The following is a 14,926-nucleotide window of genomic DNA, read 5'->3' as shown; positions in this document are numbered from 1 at the left end:
TAGAGAATTTGAAAGAAAGACTGAATGTATGTAGCATACCTAACAAGTGCAATTTCCAAAAACAGGTTTTTAATACTTTTCCTGTAAGCAAAGATACCCCTTTAATCGAAAACATATATTTTTAGACATCACACTGTGGTAACTGTAAAAGAAAAATAGATACTATGTCCATACTGTTCCAAAATGAAAGGTAGAGCCACAAAGAGAGGCAGGGACTTTCAAACATCGCATATGAGAAAAGACTGTATAAGGTTGACTTAGGTCAAGACTACACATGTAAAACTGTAAATATATTGTTAATAAATCGTTGTTGAAACGAAAGAGCCTTACTGGGATGGGTCCATTAGCAGGCCCAGGCGAAACGCCCCCCCTCCTTTCCTTTTCTACCCTTCCATGATAGTTCCAGTTCCTACCACAGCGAAGCAGCGCCACAAGAGTTCACTCATTTGAGGACTCGCTCGAGGGCAATCATTTGTCAATAAATAATGTTAAAATTAGCTTAACGAAGATCCCCTGTGTACTTCTCTGGCTATACTCATGCAGATTAAGAGAAAATTTGTTGTTTTTTTGCGTCAGAGCGCCTCGCGGGAATGGCTCTAGCGTCGTCATTTTCCACTATTTTTGAACAAATATTTTTTTCTTAACACTTAACGACATGGTTAACATCATTCTTGAATATTACTATCCTCTTACTTTTCCATCTATCCAAAAAAAAAAGAATTGAAAACAAAACGCTTCATTTCAGGTTTTTACAGCGGTCTTTCGTTTCGATTCGTCGTACAATTCGCGAGATCGTAAATCGGGAATCGTTAATCCGGGGATTAAGGTGGTTCGTTAGGCGAAACGTTATTATTGGTTATTTCGCAAGGTTAATTACGAAATTAATTATTCCCGTTTAGCGCGTCGTGTTTAAGCTTCGACGAGGAGACGGCCGGCCAACCTTGCGGAGAAGGTCTCGTCGATATTTTATCGATAGCGTGTAACACCTATACACCGTGCTAAATATAATCATCCCTCTGAATACTACGGACAATGTAAAATCCGCGTCTTGCATGTGTCGATCATGCGTGTTCCCCGCATCGTTTACAAATAGCGAAATTTTGACACCTTCAACAAGCAAATTCTTCCCAAGAGAAGATAACAAATATAAAGAACCACTGGCCGCGCAGCTTTTAAAAACTAATCGAAAATACAGACTGGACTTTGCTCGTTGGAGAGACTCGAAAAGTTCCATGCGCGCTGCCGCTTCCATGTAGCATTTGTTTATGTCTGTAAAATATGTAAAAATGTGTAAATTACACTCGTCAAATATATGTATCAATAATATAACAAAATATACTTACATAATAATAATCAATTATAATTTAAATTATGTGTTATTTCTTCAATATTGTCAAAGAGATAGTCGATTACGTTTGTAGATTATAAGCTGAGAACGAACGCTCAACATTACACAATTTGACCTCGTAGAACCTGCCTGTTAAGAATATTACAGAATTACTGATTAATACTGATTAATAGCGTCTATGAACTATTAATGATTCATTATAGGTAAAGACTAGATGTATAAATAGCTATGTTGTGATTTCTGTCATGACTATTGTATACAAACTTTGAATTGATAGACTCAAATAGATATACATATGTTTTTGTAAAAAATATGCAAAATAAAAAATATATTTTTAAGGACCTCTAGTGATGAGACAAACTTAGACAAAAGAGTGGAACTTAAATAGAAGTTAGTTTCATCAGTAAAGGTCCTTAAAAATATACAATTTAAATGGAGTACTATGAATGAAGAACTATTTAAGTTCCACTCTTTTATCTATTTCCTAGAATCGTATGTATATGCATAAACATCTATCAATTATTATAGAACCGGTAACGTCAATAAATGCAATTGTCTTGCAACAGAGGGTTCTTCATTCTTGCAGAGGGTTGCACCCTATGTATTGACTTCTCCAAAACTAAATTCGAATCACTTGTTGCGTTTCTTTAAATTTCGTTAATTTCGAACGGCCCTCGTGCAACGTATACACGCGTTGGCGAGTGCTTGAAAACATTCTGAAATGTTTCAGGTCTCCCTCTAAAAATGTCAGTGGTCGAGAAGAAAGGTCAAAGGTGTTACGACAACGGCGCAAATGGAAATAAATCGCGACGCGTACGTAAAATAAGGATATTATTCTCTTAATTATTAATCAGTGGACTTGCAGCTTTCATAAAATGCTGCAATATACCATAATTGAGGTACATGACATTTCTACAATTGCTCCTTCGTCAGTCGCCAACCCACTAACTGTATCATGCAATTCTTTACCATAATAATGTCACAAGAGCAATTATAATAAAATCCCCATTTTCTGCATTTTATGGGCTATTTTCATAATTTTGATCTTTTATAATTCCGAGTATTTTCTCATTTGGTACCTTCGATTCGCTTGGAACAACATGGTTGTTTGACAAGATTTTACAATAAAAAGTTTGTATTGGTATACATTTTAAGGTACCAAAACATCGTGCAAAATGAAATTTATTTATACCTAATCGTTTTTTTTTAGCAAGTCCTTAGAAAAAGGCTCAATTTGACTGCCTGATCTGACGCCTCAAAAAAATCAATTTCTTTTTATTTCATTTTTAAAACTATATTTAAGAATGTACTGTTCGCCTTTGCCAAAATTATATTTTTATAATGAGTATATCATACACTTTTATTAAAAAGTTTGTGGAAAAAAAATGACAAAATTTAGCAATTTTTAGTTCAAGCTTTCGCCATTTTGCCAGTTTTCAACATAAATTACGCCAATGTTTAAACGCATGTTTACTGTGGGTGTAATAAAAACATGCAAAGTAAATAAAAATCACTGAAAAATTTACTTTTTATCCCCGGAGGGTAGTCAAGTAAATTGCGAAAAGAAACTATAGCGTTGGATGTAACGTTTAGTTAAAAAAAAAATGAACAAAGATGGTTAAATTTTGCAACGTACACTGCCCCCTTAAAGTAGCTTGTTAAAGTTAGGTTCGACGTAATGGTAGGTGGGTTTAGGCAGGTGTGTCCGCGCCTTAATCGTGAACCGAGTGGGTGGCCCCCGACAGGGTGGTTTATCGACCAGGATACGAACCTCTGGAGGCTCAGTATTCGCGGGACCTCCACCCCGTCGAAGCGATCTTACGTAGTAGCGAGACTCTCGGTGATTCGCGTTGTGACAAGCTCTCTTCGATGTTCCTCTGATCGTGAAAACCCAAGTCCTATCTCCAACGATTCTCCCGGTGAATCGACGCGGATTTTCACGCAGGTTCCTCGATTCTTATCAGCAAAGTAAGTCGATCGCTAACTTTTATCGTGGCTCGAACCACCGATCACTGACCGGTCACCCAACAAAAAGATACTCTTGGAAAACTCGGTTCTATCACCGTGATTATCAATGTGACATTAATAATCGGTACTTTCCCCTCCTACTTGCAACCCGTTAATAAATAAAAATCTATTTGGACGCGTCTATGAGGCTCGTAAGACAATTTTCGTTGTCCAAACGTCGGTGTTTCGAGCTACGATATAGACTCGACTCGAGTTTCACCGATCTACTTAGATATTAGACTATCCCCCGAGCATAGTTTGCGTGCGTGGTGTGTGTACGTGCGTGTGTGTGCGCGCGTTAATGGAATTTTTCTGATCTAGATAAATAAACAGAGATTTAATAGTTTTGGCCGGTCGATAGGATTCTGTTCGATCGTTCCTAGCGACAATCGAGTGACCCAGTTGACGATCGAATACTCGTGGATACGCGAGATACTGCCCGACGACCTACAGTGACCCATTTATCGATTCGCCAGATTTTAATCAACTACTCCTACAATTGTTTTCGTCCCGTTCACCTCGATGCACACATTATACATACATCCATAGATATATATAGCAACGCACACACTGTTGGTATTGTTCCTGTCTGTCCAAGAGTACCAAGAGCGTTCGATTAATTTTCACGACTAATAAAAGCAGAAACCCGCGTTAGCAGGCGATAGGTTCGAGGGGTAGGTTTCCAAGGTCAACGTTATTTAAAAAATAGAGAACGTCGACGATGATAAAACAACTTTAACGGTCCTCGATCTTCCTCGACCCTTTTCGATCTCTTAACTGTATCGAACCTGAAACTATTTAAATTAGTCGTTAGGCAGAGAAAATTGACAAAGTAGGTAAAAAGGGCGCGTTCGGGTTGCTCTAGAAATAGGTACGAGAAAGCAACGGGGTACACTGACCTCGATTACCAAATCCATCCAAACGGATATAGGTGGTGTATGGCGCTGGAACGGAGCCAGCCAAAGTTGCAACTGCATTTAGTACGACTGGCGATCGTGAGTCAACGTACGAGGAATTTCTCCTCGAATTTCACGTCCATAAATCAATGGCGTTCGGCGTTCACAAGGATTCCGGCCATTCGCACGGTCGATAATTAGGTCTCCGTGATTCGGTGCTGACAAACCTCCTACAATGGGCCATTTACCCCCCTCTCTCTCTCTCTCTACGAGCAAAACCCATTTATGTAATTACAATCTTTTTAAAAAGAGCTTGTTACTACGGTTTCTATAATCCTTTTGTTCAAACGTCGTTTTCGTTTTGGCGATACGTATCTTCAATTCCTTGCAAACCTAATAAACGAAGAAAAAGTCAGGTGAGAAGGGTTGGTCATGCGTACCATAGAATGAAAATTAATTATTTGGGAATTAGTTTAGCTTGCTTCCAGACTGGTGATTCGGTGCTGACAAACCTCCTACAATGGAGCCATTTACCCCCCCTCTCTCTTTTTTCTCTCTGAAACAAACAAAACCCATTTATATAATTATAATCTTTTTAAAAATTAAACGTGCTTGTTACTACGGTTTCTATATTCCTTCTAAGAATTTTATATTAGGGAATTTGTATTTGCAATTTCTTGTACTCCCTAATAAACAAAGAAGCCACACGAAATGGGTTAGAAATGTACGTACCATAGATTGAAAACTAATTATTTGTGAATTAGTTTAGCTTGCTTCCAGACTGATGATTCGGTGCTGACAAACCTCCTACAATGGGGTCATCTACCCCCCCCCTCTTTCTCTCTGAAACAAACAAAACCCATTTATGTAATTACAATCTTTTTAAAAATTAAACATACTTGTTACTACGGTTTCTGTATTCCTTCTATTTTACGAATTTTATATTAGAGTGATAGTTTAGGATATGCACTAGGTATTTATACACGTGGATGTTGAAGGATTTCACACAGGACTCAGACACGTTTTTTGGTAAACAATTTATCACAAGGTACTTTTTAAATATGTACAGTTTGTAACAGTGCTGCCAAAATTGACACTCTTACAAATGGTACCAACATTGTATTCCAATATAACAACATAGAGAATTTTTATTTTCAATTTCTTGTATTCCCTAATAAACGAAGAAAAAAATTGGACGTTTTTACAAAAGCTCGTGTTATCGAATAGTGTTATTTGGGAATTAGTTTAGCTTGTTTCCAGACTGGTGCATCGGTACATTCCGCGAAAGGGTGAACCACCTTGGTGTCGTGCCACCTTCGATAAAACCGACTTGCATGCGCCATGCGAACGCGCCTATTTGCATAAATACTTGCCAAGCTACTTTCTTTTATCGTTGATACTCTACGACTCCCATGGTTACGTCGATTAAACGGGGAAATTTTGAAAAAATGGCTCGACGACCCCTACGCCCAAGATTCGTAGCTGACGTATCCCGATGATTGATAAAAATTACAGAAAGAAACAAGTGTCGAGTAAAATGGCAATTGTTTACCATTTACAGGGTAAATAAATGAAAATTGCCCCGTAGATTACGCGTAGAATGTTCAGCCGTTCATAATCTCGTGGCAATAAACACGCGGCCAAGTAGCGACACCTACAATAAGGTTGAAGATCGTGTGGGGATTCCCGTGGCTTTTGTTCGAGTCGAGTCATTTGTTTAACCTATTTAATATGTAAAGAACGATTAAAGTGGTTGTATTTAACATTTTAATATTGTCTATATAATAGTAATTATTCTCGATCCTTGAACAGTCAGACGATAGACAGAGATAATTAAGAATTAACAATCGAGGCTCGACGACCCCTTCCAACTACACGCACAAAAATATTCGTAGCTAACGATTGATAAAGATTACAGAAAGAAACAAGTGTCGAGCAAAATGGCAATTGTTTACAATTTACCAAGGTAAATAAATGAAAATTGCCCCGTAAATTACGCTCAGGAAAGTAATTATTCTCGGTCAGGCGATAGACATAGATAATCGAGAATTAATAACGCGCGTGTGTGTTCGTCTTGGGGAAAATTGTAGAGGAAAGTAGAGCAGCGTGGGTGGTGGTGGAAAACAGACGAGTCCACTGTGTTGGCGTTACGCGGAAATATTAATCCGAGGTGTTCCCTCCCTCTGCTCTGATTTCCTCTCCCCTTTTCTTTTCTACGAGCGGCTCGACGACGGGAATCCCAAAGCTTTTGGCAAACGTCCAAGACGAAGGGAAACGGGTACTGGTTGCACATTCGTGTGTCTATACGGCCGCTCGTTCCACTCTCCTCGGTGCACATGCACATGCAGCTCTGCAGCCATGACACTAGGAATCAGACCACTGTCCCAGTTTACGCCTTTCCGAGCAATAAAGGTTACCCCTTCGTCGTGCACGTAACCGACTCGTTGCAAAAACCAACGCTGCTCCTCGATCCATCTAAAAAATATCAAATCAGTCAAATAATTATATTTAACAAAAATCTAAATTCTACCAGAAAAATCGACAGGGAGCAGTCCCCTTTTTCGGTGAAATTGAAAAGTTTCGAATCATTCCGGAAAAATTATATTTAGTTACAGGGGTCATTTACACGCATTTTTTGTGAATAGACATACCCCCGAAATCCTACTCAGTTTTGAGAAAAAAATTCGAATGCCTAAATTTTTTAACGAAAAAAAAAATTTCAAATCGTTCTGGAAAAATTATTTTCGGTTGTGGCGGTCAATTACAATCATTGTTGGTGAATAGACATAACCCCGAAATCCTACTCAGTTTCGAGAAAAAAATTCGAATAATGCCTAAATTTTTCGATGGGGGAAAAAAAAATTTCAAATCGTTTTGGAAAAATTATTTTCGGTTGCGGGGGTCAATTGCAATCATTTTTGGTGAATAGACATACCCCCGAAATCTTGCGCATTTTCGAGAAAAAAATTCAGTACGGGCGGAACTGCGTAATCAATGGATATTATGCTTTACAAAAATTTGTAAACATAGTTAAATATATAATAAATATATTCACAAAAACGCCGATTAAGTGCTCCTCAATATCTCGCAAAAAAAAAAATTACAAACATCTTTTCTTGTCTGTAAGGTAGAAGGAGAGAATGGGGGAATTCCCCTTACGAGATTCGATTTAAAACAAACTACTATTAACTCCTTACCGTACAATGACGAGTTTGGGTTTCCTTCTATCTATCTAGGCTGTAAATTCCAAATTTCAGTGCAGTTGAATAGCCCTGTTCGTGGAACGCATAGCAATAGCGAAGCAGAGCAGGGAGGATCGGATCGCGTGTCGTTCATCTCTCGTCCTTCGCGAACGTAACCGTGGGCACGCGAGATCGATCGTGTTTATCATTAACACGTGCGGAATTATTCTTTCGTAAGATTAACGATCGAATCGAATACATTTTTCACGAGCTTTTCAAACGGAACCGCCGCCTCGCAGAGCTTTTCGAGCAACTTTCAACGTTTGATCGTCAGCCTTGCAACCGCTCGCTTAGTCGATACGCAAACGAAGAAAATGGTAAACATTATTCATCGCTAGACACGATAAAGTCGAAAGGTTATCCGCGGGATTCGCAAAACCCGTTACTTCCGTGCACAAACTATCGCAAATTGCCACCATTTTCCTATTTATGGATCACTGCTACTTTACAAAGCGATTAACCACCTTGATGGCTTCGTTAATTTTTTACGATCATCGTTGAAAAATACCAGCGAACAGTATCAAAACGATTAAATTTTTGTAACAATTTAAAGTTAAAATTGTTGGGAACAAAAACTTTTTTTCCCCCTTTGTCATTAGCGACAGGTTCTATGCGGTTATTTTTTGGGTCATTCTGTTAAATTTTATTGTATAATTGGGTTCCCCTCGGATAGTTCAAGGTGTTCCTGATGTGGTCCTCCGAAGTCGACAATGTTTCTAGATGGAGTCCATGTTTTCTTCTTTGAACAGCAAATCTTTCATACAGTAGATAGTGTGTTGATATTAGCTGGTGACAAAGGTTGCAGATCTGATTTTTGTAATAAGTATTCCTGTGTAATCCTTGAGTGTCAGGTTCTGAGTCTTGATAGAGTAGTTCAAGGTGTTCCTGATGTGGTCCTCTGAAGTCAACAATGTTTCTAGATGGAGTCCATATTTTCTCTTTTGAACAGCAAATCTTGGGAATTCATACAGTAGATGATGTGTTGATCTGATTTGTATAGCAAGTATTTGTGAGTAATCCTTGAGTGTCCGGTTCTGAGTCTCGATAGAACTATTCTAGGGCAGAAAAATGAACTAATTTAACAATTCTAATAGGTAATAATTTAAGACGAGTTAGAATATAAACAAGCGTCGACAGATGCAGGGTCGATAATCGAAAAATTCAATCGTCCATTAATTTTTAGTGGCATATTCCGGGGTGAAGCAAATACGAGGCCAAAAGTGGGATTTGCGATAGTTTTCTAGCGGTGCAGCTGCACCCGGTGCAACTCTTCTGTTCGATAACCGAGGTGCAACGGCCCCAAGAGCGTATCTAGGCCACCAGCACCAGCATTTCCACCTCCATGCCACCATCGATATCACTGCTACACCCGCCACAACCATCGTGCATTAATACTACAACAACGTTTATTCTCCATTTGTTCGCTTTGAAATCTACAAACAATTTCTCCGACAAAGTACCGTGTATAGGGGTCCGGATAACGCAAAACAATGGGAATTATTCTTTCCAAATTGTGTCCACATGGATGACACAGATCACCGCAAGACTAAAGAAAGAAATTAAAATAAGATATTATATTAACGTTGAAAACGCCATGAAAACCACATTAAACGTGTCTAAGAAAGTAAAATAAGACAATATACTAGCGTTGCTAATAGCGACAAACGATAACATCATGTTATTCGTCCCCCAAACGCCATGAAAACCGAATACACGTGTTGAAAAGTGTTGTTTGTTTTTTAACAAAAACTGCACAATAAATAGATATTATGCTTTGAAAAAATTTGTAGACATAGTTAAATACATAATAAATACACCCACAAAAGCTCCAATCAAGCGCTCTTCAATATCTCGCAAAAAAAAATTACAAACATTCTCTTTTCTTGCCTACAACTTGCGAAACAAGCTTGTGCTTCTGACGCTAAAACTTTTGGTTCGAAATTATCCAGTTATTAATCTTCATCATAATGGGAATCGATGGTAAGATTCGTTGAGAAATGCCCGCTGCGTTCGCCTCGTGGGCGATTCTGAAACGTATCGACTTCGAAACGCTTCGAAGTTGTTGGACACGTAGGTCGGAGTTCGCGCGACGCCCACGCCTCCGGGCAGATGGAAATTTAAATTACGGATAGTAGATCGTGTAATTGTCAGTCTGTTGTTTCTACGAGAAATTCTCAATTATTGATTGCGTCACTTCGTTTCACGATCGGGACAGCATAATTGTCTTCGACGCTATTACGCATATTTCGACTAAACTACAGATCGTCGATGGGAAATAAACGTTGTTGAGCTCTACGATTTTCGTTTGAAAATATTGCGAATAGGATAATGGCGGTACGGTGACAGAGTTACAAGCTTCTGTATTTTTCTTCAGAATGATCACGGCGTTGCCAGTACCCTCGGTGAAGGTCTTCCACAAAACATATTACCAGGAAAAGGGATCCAGGATAGCTAGCAGTCAACCTGGTAGTCCGTTGGCCGAAAGCGAGGCAGTTTTAACGTTAAATTACAAGGATCCTCCAGAATACTACATCTGCGGCAAGGTAAGAGTTATTCCATACCTAAAATTGTAAAAAAATTTTTATCTATTTGTACGTTTCAATACTATAGTTTGCTATAGGAGAACGATTAAACGTTTATTTCCATTGCGTTATACTAAGTTCTTTGGTACAAATAAACATACCATAATTGTCGGTGATTCTAGCGTTAAACAATAAATGGGAAGATTAATAAAAATTCGACAACGGTAATCAATATTAGTATCTAGAAACGTTAGCAACGCCCACGCGAAATACGTTGCTCACTTTCAATTACGTCGTTTACGTTTCGTTCTTATTTGCTTAGCCCACACGATTCCTCGACAAATAATCGACCTTTCGACGAACAAACATAATCGTACGAGTCGTCTTCGTCATCCGTCCTTCAAATCAACGCAATAATTTACACGATCCTCGATTTTATTAGAAACGTGTAATTTTACTCGACAAAACATTCCAACGGTTCATTTATATTCGTTTTGAACCGCCATCTTTGTTCCATCTTGGTTCCATTAATCTAACAGTTTCGAGTTTCCCATCAAAGAAATTTAATTTTAAATATTTTTCGAATACTCAACTGTGTTAGGATCGTGTAATTTTCTTCGACAAAACAGTCAAACGGTTGCTCAAAGTCGGGCAAATTTTAAATTCGTCATGTCTAATTAAAATTTACCCACCGTCACTGTTTTCGACCGCCATCTTTGTCCCAACCTACAACGAGCTTTTATGGCTCCATTAACCCCTTAACGTATAATTTAATTCTAAATAATTTTTCAGACGTATACTATTTAATTTTGTTTAAATTTGTTCGTACAAGGCCACGAAAAAGAATAGATTTGTTTTATGAATATCTCGCGAATGTTAAAATGTGTTGATTTTTGTATACAGGGTGTTCGGCCACCCCTGGGAAAAATTTTAATGGGCGATTTTACAGGCCAAAATGAGACGAAAATCAAAAGAATACCAATTTGTTGATGGAGGGTTCGTTAAAAAGTTATTAACAAATAAATTCAAAAATTTCAAATCGTTTTGAAAAAATTATTTTCGGTTGCGGGGCTCAATTATAATCATTTTTGGTCTTTTGACACACCCTCGAAATCCTACTCACTTTCGAGAAAAAAATTCGAGAAGGTACAAAATATTTCGGCGAAATTAAAAAATTTCAAATCGTTCTAAAAAAATTATTTTTGGTTGTGGATATCAATTTCAATCATTTTTGGTGAATACACATACCCTCGAATTCCTACGGACTTTTGAGAAAAAAATTCGGGAAGGTGGACAAATTTTTCAGCGAAATTAAAAAATTTCAAATCGCTCTAAAAAAATTATTTTTGGTTGCGGGGGTCAATTACAATCATTTTTTATGAATAGACATACCCCCGAAATCCTACCCACTTTCGAGAAAAAAATTCCTCACCAAAAACATAGTGTGTGGCCCGAAATGGTTCCCTAAAATTTGCAAACAACGCATATTTTAATGAAGAATATGTAGAAATGCTAAAAATATTGGAAAACTTGTTCCTTGACCCCGTAAAGAGAGAAAAGCTCCATAAAAGTGGTCCAATTTGCAAACGACCATAACTCCTACAATAGTCGATGGATTTCATTGAAATTTAGTTTGGAAGTAGACCTCATGGATACCTACGAAAAAGTATAAGACAACATTTCCGTGCAGCGCTAACCAAATTTATTAAAAATGAAAAACGAATTTCTAAGAAAAATCGATAAGGGGGTAGTCCTCTTTTTCGGCGAAAAAAAAATTTTTCAAATCGTTCTAAAAAAATTATTTTCAGTTGCGGGGGTCAATTACAATAATTTTTGGTCATTATACATACCCCTGAAATCCATCGCACTTTCGAGAAAAAAATTCCTTACCGAAAAATCTAATTAGGTGCCAAAATTTTTCAACGAAAAAAAAAATTTCAAATCGTTTTGGAAAAATTATTTTCGGTTGCGGGAGACAATTACAATCATTTTTGATAATTTGTCACACCCTCGAAATCGTACCCACTTTCAAGAAAAAATTTTCGAAGAAGTATGAAATTTTTCGACATAATTAAAAAATTTCAAATCGTTCTGGAAAAATTATTCTCGGTTGCGGGGGTCAATTACAATTATTTTTGATGAATTCGATATACCCCCGAATTCCTACACATTTTCGACAAAAAAATTCAGTACGTGCGAATCTTTAAACGTTAATAACTTTTTAACAAAGCCTCCATCAACAAATTGGTATTCTTGATTTTCGTCTTATTTTAGCCTCTAGAATCCCCCATTAAAATTTTTCCTGAACACCCTGTATAAGATTTAATGACGAAATGAGTAGCTCCATGATTGTAAAACTTGACATCAAGAACTTGATACGAGTCAGACTCGTCATTGTAAGATAAGGGGTTAATCTATCAATTTTGAGATTCTCTTCAAAGAAATTTAATTTCAAATATTTTTCGAATCGTTAAAACGAGCGAAAGGAGTATTTCAAGTTTTACGAGTACGCCTCGTAAACGTTCGCCTAAATGAAACTTCTATTTTACGTAAAGCTTGTAAAACGTGGAAACAATCTTTGGTCGTTTACGACAGTTCAGTCGCGTGATTCATCTGCCGGGGACACGTACGAATTACTGGGAAATCTTTCTTCAGCGGTTCGAAACGCGTTATACGCTATGTAGCGGTTGTTGCCGCAGATTGGCTATATGGAATGGCCGACGGATGACGTCATTCAAAACGCGTGGGCGTTTAGAGGCATTAAGCAGCCCGTTGCTACATGATAAACCATAATATACCTCCTCTCGCAGACATCTTTGAAATTCACGTTATTTTCTTCTTAAATATCTTCTCGCCGTCCGTTTAGTTCTCTGGAATGAGTCGAAGGTAGCTCAAATTCCTAAAAAATAAAAAACTCGTTGGAAAAGTAAAAAAATTGCTTTTAATATCTTGTTGCTTTTGGAAAGGTGAACTCTTTGCACGTGGTGGTTGGCTCGTTGTTGCTGGGTACCGTGGTATTGATCGTGGGTCTGGTGCAACTTGCACCTGGAGCCGAAGCTGCACAAAACTCGACTTCCCTGATAGTCGTCGGGAACACGTTGCTGGCGATCGGCGGTCTCCTCGCGACGGTCAGAGCTCTGTGCATCAAGAAACAGAAGGCTGCACAGAAGGATGGAACCCATCAGAGAAGCGTCACCAGCATAGACATGCTGCTGGCCCAACACAAGTAACTTGACCATAATTTTATTTTCAATAGCTATTTACAGATAGAAGGTGTTCGACCAACCCTGGGAAAAATTTTAATGGGAGATTCTAGAGGGCAAAATAAGACGAAAATGAAGAATACAAATTTATTGATGGAGGCTTCGTTAAAAAGTTATTAACGTTTAAAGTTAAAGTGTGCAGCGCGCACGGTTCCCGTCTCACAGGCGGAACTTTAAACGCTAATAACTTTTTAACGAAGCCTCGATCAACAAATTTCTATTCTTCATTTTCGTCTTATTTTAGCCTCCAGAATCTCCTGTTAAAATTTTTTTCCCAGGGGTGGCCAAACACCCCTGCACATCAGCTCACATTTCGCATTTTACGAGCAGAGACTTCACGGTTTTGACGCCCGACGAATTCGAGGACCTCGTTGCACGGTCGACCTCCGCCCTGGAGAGCAACATCCGCAAACAGGGCCACAATACCTAGGTACTGTCGGCCTCGAAGAAGGCCCATCCATCGTCACCACTGTGCTCGAACACGCCATCGTCGTCGACGTCGCCAGGAACTAGCTCATCCATTCTCTACACGCATCGTTACGACTCTCGTGAACACAGTCTGGTTTAAAAGAGAAAACAAACTGGCGCCAGCCACAAATTTATCTTATTTCGTTCCTTTTCTTTCTTTCGTTTGAATGAAATTTTGTTTTACTTTACTATCGTGCACGCTGCTGCCTTCAGCTTGGCGCAAGCGGCGATTTACGCGAAACGTCGCGGACAGATCTACACGACTCGCGGTAAGCAATCGAATTGCCTGCGTTTTGGTGTACGATCATCGATTACAAGATTCATCCACAGAGAAATGGACGAACGCGTTGCTCTCGATCGCGAAAGACGAAAAAACTAAAAAGGGACCTAATCACCGATCGATCCGGCTGCCTTTGTTCGCTACGAGATCTTCGATCGAGAAAGAAAGATCCTGGAATTTATTTTGTTCTGGAGTTTTTTTTTTTTTTTAATTTTCAGTTTTTCGTTTTTCTCCAGCTCGATCGAAGGATCGACTTATTCAAGTTCGTCGAGGATCGATGGTACAGAGACACCCGAAGGCTGCTTCACGGCTAACGATCACTGAAAGTTTTCGATTGTTCGAGACCAAAAAAAAATTTCGTAATTTCGTAGTTTCGTTCGAGACTTGATTGTGTTCAAATCGCCAAGATACAAGTCTGACAGTATGTTAATCGTTAACGTTAATAGGAGAGAAATTCTATCGTAAAGTCTTTTGTACGAAATTTAGATTATCGACGGTATTTGATTGTAATTCATTGTATCATCTTCGTATCGGTGGAAAATGGGCAAATACAGGGTGTCCCTTAGGGTGGTCCTTATTTCTCGACTTTCGATTAATTTTTGACGCACCACTCCAGATTGTGACGCTTGGTGACCAAAAGTTCTCTGCAAAGTTTCAACGAGATTAGGCAACAGAAACACGTGATGCATTTAAATTAAAGTTTTGAAATTCTTAGGATTTCGCGTTCTGGAAAAATTATTTATAATTGCAGGGGTCAATTACAATCATTTTTTGTGAATAGATATACCCTCAAAATCCTACGCACTTTCGAAACAAAAATTCAGGAAGGTGGAAAATTTTTCGAAAAAATTGAAAAATTTCAAATCGTTCTAGAAAAATTATTTTCGGTTGCGGGGGCCA

General features: G+C 38.4%; 1 protein-coding gene across 1 annotated transcript; it reads left to right on the top strand.

The window, feature by feature from the left end:
- The first annotated feature begins 3,036 nt into the window (after positions 1-3,036).
- Positions 3,037-14,708, top strand: LOC122403055. The gene is made up of 4 exons (XM_043406335.1): positions 3,037-3,316; positions 9,868-10,036; positions 12,982-13,241; positions 13,609-14,708. Exons 2-4 carry the CDS (start codon positions 9,869-9,871, stop codon positions 13,706-13,708), a joined length of 528 nt encoding a protein of 175 aa, XP_043262270.1. The 5' UTR covers positions 3,037-3,316; position 9,868; the 3' UTR covers positions 13,709-14,708.
- The last annotated feature ends 218 nt before the right edge of the window (positions 14,709-14,926 follow it).

This window comes from Colletes gigas, unplaced genomic scaffold (genome assembly GCF_013123115.1).
Source record: "Colletes gigas isolate AHSC1104 unplaced genomic scaffold, ASM1312311v1 Colletes_gigas_Sc00043, whole genome shotgun sequence".
NCBI classification, from domain to species: Eukaryota; Metazoa; Arthropoda; class Insecta; order Hymenoptera; family Colletidae; genus Colletes; species Colletes gigas.
Note: the sequence above shows the minus strand (reverse complement) of the source record. Positions and strands in the feature narration are given on the sequence as shown.

Excerpts from the sequence above, each read along its gene's own strand:
- LOC122403055 (XM_043406335.1), top strand. The coding sequence starts at position 9,869 with ATGATCACGGCGTTGCCAGTACCCTCGGTGAAGGTCTTCCACAAAACA. Across the intron at positions 10,037-12,981 it reads AATACTACATCTGCGGCAAG|GTGAACTCTTTGCACGTGGT; the intron begins GTAAGAGTTATT and ends GCTTTTGGAAAG. Across the intron at positions 13,242-13,608 it reads ATGCTGCTGGCCCAACACAA|AGACTTCACGGTTTTGACGC; the intron begins GTAACTTGACCA and ends TTTTACGAGCAG.